The following is a 3,753-nucleotide window of genomic DNA, read 5'->3' as shown; positions in this document are numbered from 1 at the left end:
CTCTTCGCTGTCCACTATACCTCCAATTTTGGTGTCATCTGCAAACTTACTAACTGTACCTCTTATGCTCGCATCCAAATCATTTATGTCAATGACAAAAAGTAGAGGGCCCAGCACCGATCCTTGTGGCACTCCACTGGTCACAGGCCTCCAGTCTGAAAACAACCCTCCACCACCACCCTCTTCTTCTACCTTTGAGTCTTTTGTGACAGAACAGGGCAGTTGATTAAAAAAAAATCTGCACAGTCAAATTTAAATTTAATACAAATGGAACACAATGCTTTTAACTGAGAGAACTGCAAAACCTATAAATCAGAGACAGCGATAGAAATTGCTGGAAAAGCACTCCACTGATTTCTGATTAATTCTGATTTCTCTCCACAGATGCAGCCAGACCTGCTGAGCTTTTCCAGCAATTTAGTTCTGTCCACAATGGTTTTAATCATCGCATCTTGTTATTAGCTATCGGTGCAATTTTCCTTTTACTGATACCAGGCCAGTTTGACATTATTTCCTAATTTTACAAAGCTGAAAGGTAAAGGTAGTCTCTGAGATCTCATGACGTTGAGGGACACCTTGTGTGAGGATGTACTTGAATTCAGATGAGAGGAATCATAAACCAAATCTGTATTGAATTATGAGATGAGTTTTGAGTAACCATTCCTGTCCCATATTTCGGATATATCAGCTGGTACTGCCTGAAGCCAGTAGAGGTATCTTTGAAGACAATCACTCCTGATTTATTCAATAGACAGAGAAATCTCCATATGTATTCATTGGTGGGAACAGCTTTCTCTGCGTATATATCTACATTCATATGCAGAGGTGTTATTGTGTAAACATTTGTGAACCTAAAAATATCAATAAATTATCCGCTGAAGCATAATGATATTCCATGGCTGTATAAATTGTATAGCGAGCAGAAACTGTTTTGGTACATTATTGATACAAGTTACAGCAACATATTATTTAATTATTTGCTCACACTCCACATCCTGTCATTTAACCTCCCAAACTTCAATCTATTTTCACGACATTCAGAGCTTGTGAGAAATTATTTGAAGGAGTCATCTCAATTTGTAAGAAAAATCGTTGTAAAGAAATGTAACTGCCCGTGCCTGAACATAAAATGTCATTCCAAAGTGATGAATGAGTTAACTGTGATCTCAAGACAGATTGCCCTCCAGTGAAGTTAATAAGATTTAAATAAACCATCAAATATTCCACTCTAACACCAAAAAGAGAAGCAATGTTGGAATTAAGGAGTTACATAACTGCTTTTTTGTAAGAGCTCCTTCAAGGTCATACTCATTTCCACAGTTAATTTTATAAAGAACATTCACCATTTAAAAGACCATTAACTGAAACTATTTAATACTGAATGAACACACAGTTAATTGTTTTCTGTATCTCCCTTTGCACCAGACATACATAACCTCGTTTCTCATTGAATCAAAAACACCACCTACAAACAATGCACATTTCTATAAACGCAGTACAGATTATTAAAATACTTTTCAATATGTTCTGAGATACTTGAATTCACTCTTTTAAGAATCGTTCTGATTACAGAATGCAGGATTAAGATGGTCTGGAAGATTCCGGAATAGATGTAGCCTTGAGCTGGCTATATGTTATTGTTCTGGTTTTAGTTTGGCTGCGTTTTGAATTATGTTGAGTCTAACAGAGGTGCTACCTGATTCTGGTTGAAAAGGCGCCTCTTCGCGTGACGGTACAACTCACTAGCTCTCAGCCCGAAAACTAGGGGGCACAGGCACCGAGGCAAGACCGAGAAAAGAGAGATGTTAATCAAATGTAACTGGGCCGTGACTTGCACTTTGATGGATGTGCTTTTGATCAAGTTGGAGTAAACGATGTAGTTGGCGACGGGGATGAAATAAAGGAAAAGCTGAAGGCCGTGGAGGAGCACGGTTTTGCGGGCACGCACTTTGGGTGACGTTTGGCGAGCTTCCCTGTATATCATGCAGTAAGAGAACACGATGGTCACTGCGCTGGCCAGGAAAGTGAGAGCGAGGACAGCCTGCTGGGCTTGAAATAAAGCAAAGGAAGTTTCTAGAATCCCTTCTTCGACTGGAGGAAAGATGCAGCGAAAGGATTCCATGACCAGTGTGGGTGTCCCAGCCCACAGAAGTATCAGGAAACATATCAGGGGGTGCACCGCGGCTAAGAGCGATAGGAGGGCAATGATCTTCTGAGTTTTGCTGGCCGTGCAGAGAGCGCGGTAGTGTAGAGGCCAGCAGATTGCAATGTATTTGTCCACAGCCATAGCAGTGATGGTGAAGAACCCACTAATGAAGCTGGAAAAACCCAGCAGGTAATTGATGAGGCACAGCAGGATGGGTATTCTGATAACTGCTGCCCACATCACTGTGGTGGTAATCAGCAAGAGCAAGTAGAGCAGATCGCTGATAAGGAGACTGGCAAGTAGCAGGTACCTTGGCTCCTTCCGCAGAGCAGAAATCCGGAAAATAGTATCCAGCATGGCTCCACTGAAAAGCAGTGTAACCAACAAACAGATTGTCTCTGGCAGTAATAAAACCCATGAAGGACAACGGAGATACTCCCCAGTTCCATTGACTGAAGCATTCAGCATTTTCCCGAATGCCTCAGGTTGTTCTGTCCCAAGTGTTCAGTTCAGTTCCTCAGTGCCTGTTGGAAACCGTGAGGTACTGGCTTGATGTTTCTCTGTACAACAGTTCCACAGCGTAAGCAACTGGTCATGCAGCAACTTTGAATAAACAAGAAGACCCACTCTGAAGTAGAAAGGAGCACATCAAACCGAATAGGATCAAACAGAATATCAGAGGAGGCAGGTTTTGAGCATTAACTGGCTCAGCATTGCTTTAATGTTACCAATTTATAAAAAGATCGACTTTTGTGTTTGCAATAAAAGGAATTGAAACTTTTTGATAGATGGAAATAAACACTGAGTAAAGGTCGCTGGTGGAATTATGCAGGGTCTAGTATTTCCTCAGCCTCAATTTTACAGAAGGCATGCTAAATATTCTACAACAGCACACAGTTTCAAAGACTGGCAAATGTTAATTGATATTTATGTTTAATATTCACATATAGAGAGCTCTTAACATCTAATAATTCTGAAGTAAAATTGTAAACTAATTATTTTATTAGATCCGACTTGGAGCCACATGCAAACGTTATTTGTGTAGTGGTGAAATCACAATAACTGTCTGAATTATTCAGTTAATAAATACTACACCCTCCTCATAAAAAATAGGAACAGTTAAAGTAGGAACATGGATACACTAAGATCCTCAAAATAAAATAAAATCACAGAATCTCTACAGTGTGGAAACAGCTTATTAAGGTCACACAGACCCGCTAAAGATAATTCTCCTCCGACCCATCACCCTGACCTGTAACCCTGTATTTCCCATGGCTAACACACCTAGCCTGCACACCATGGGTCTATATAGCATGGTAAAAACCGTGGCCCAACATTTCAACTCCCCCTCCCACTCTGCCGAGGACATGGAGGTCCTGGGCCTCCTTCACCGCCGCTCCCTCACCACCAGATGCCTGGAGGAAGAACGCCTCATCTTCCGCCTCGGAACACTTCAACCCCAGGGCATCAATGTGGATTTCAACAGTTTCCTCATTTCCCCTTCCCCCACCTCACCCCAGTTCCAAACTTCCAGCTCAGCACTGTCCCCATGACTCCGAAACGTCGATTTCGCTGCTCCTTGGATGCTGCCTGAACTGCTGTGCCCT

At 41.8% G+C, this 3,753-nt stretch overlaps 1 protein-coding gene across 1 annotated transcript; it reads right to left on the bottom strand.

Moving 5' to 3' along the window:
• Positions 1 to 1,419: 1,419 nt before the first annotated feature.
• On the bottom strand, positions 1,420 to 2,614 carry LOC122555672 (odorant receptor 131-2-like). The gene has a single exon (XM_043701667.1). It carries the CDS (start codon positions 2,612 to 2,614, stop codon positions 1,670 to 1,672), a length of 945 nt encoding a protein of 314 aa, XP_043557602.1. The 3' UTR covers positions 1,420 to 1,669.
• Between the last annotated feature and the right edge of the window lie 1,139 nt (positions 2,615 to 3,753).

The sequence above is a fragment of the Chiloscyllium plagiosum genome, chromosome 13 (assembly GCF_004010195.1).
Source record: "Chiloscyllium plagiosum isolate BGI_BamShark_2017 chromosome 13, ASM401019v2, whole genome shotgun sequence".
Classification (NCBI taxonomy): Eukaryota; Metazoa; Chordata; class Chondrichthyes; order Orectolobiformes; family Hemiscylliidae; genus Chiloscyllium; species Chiloscyllium plagiosum.
The sequence above is the reverse complement of the archived record's forward strand: the minus strand, read 5'-3'. Positions and strand labels throughout refer to the sequence as shown.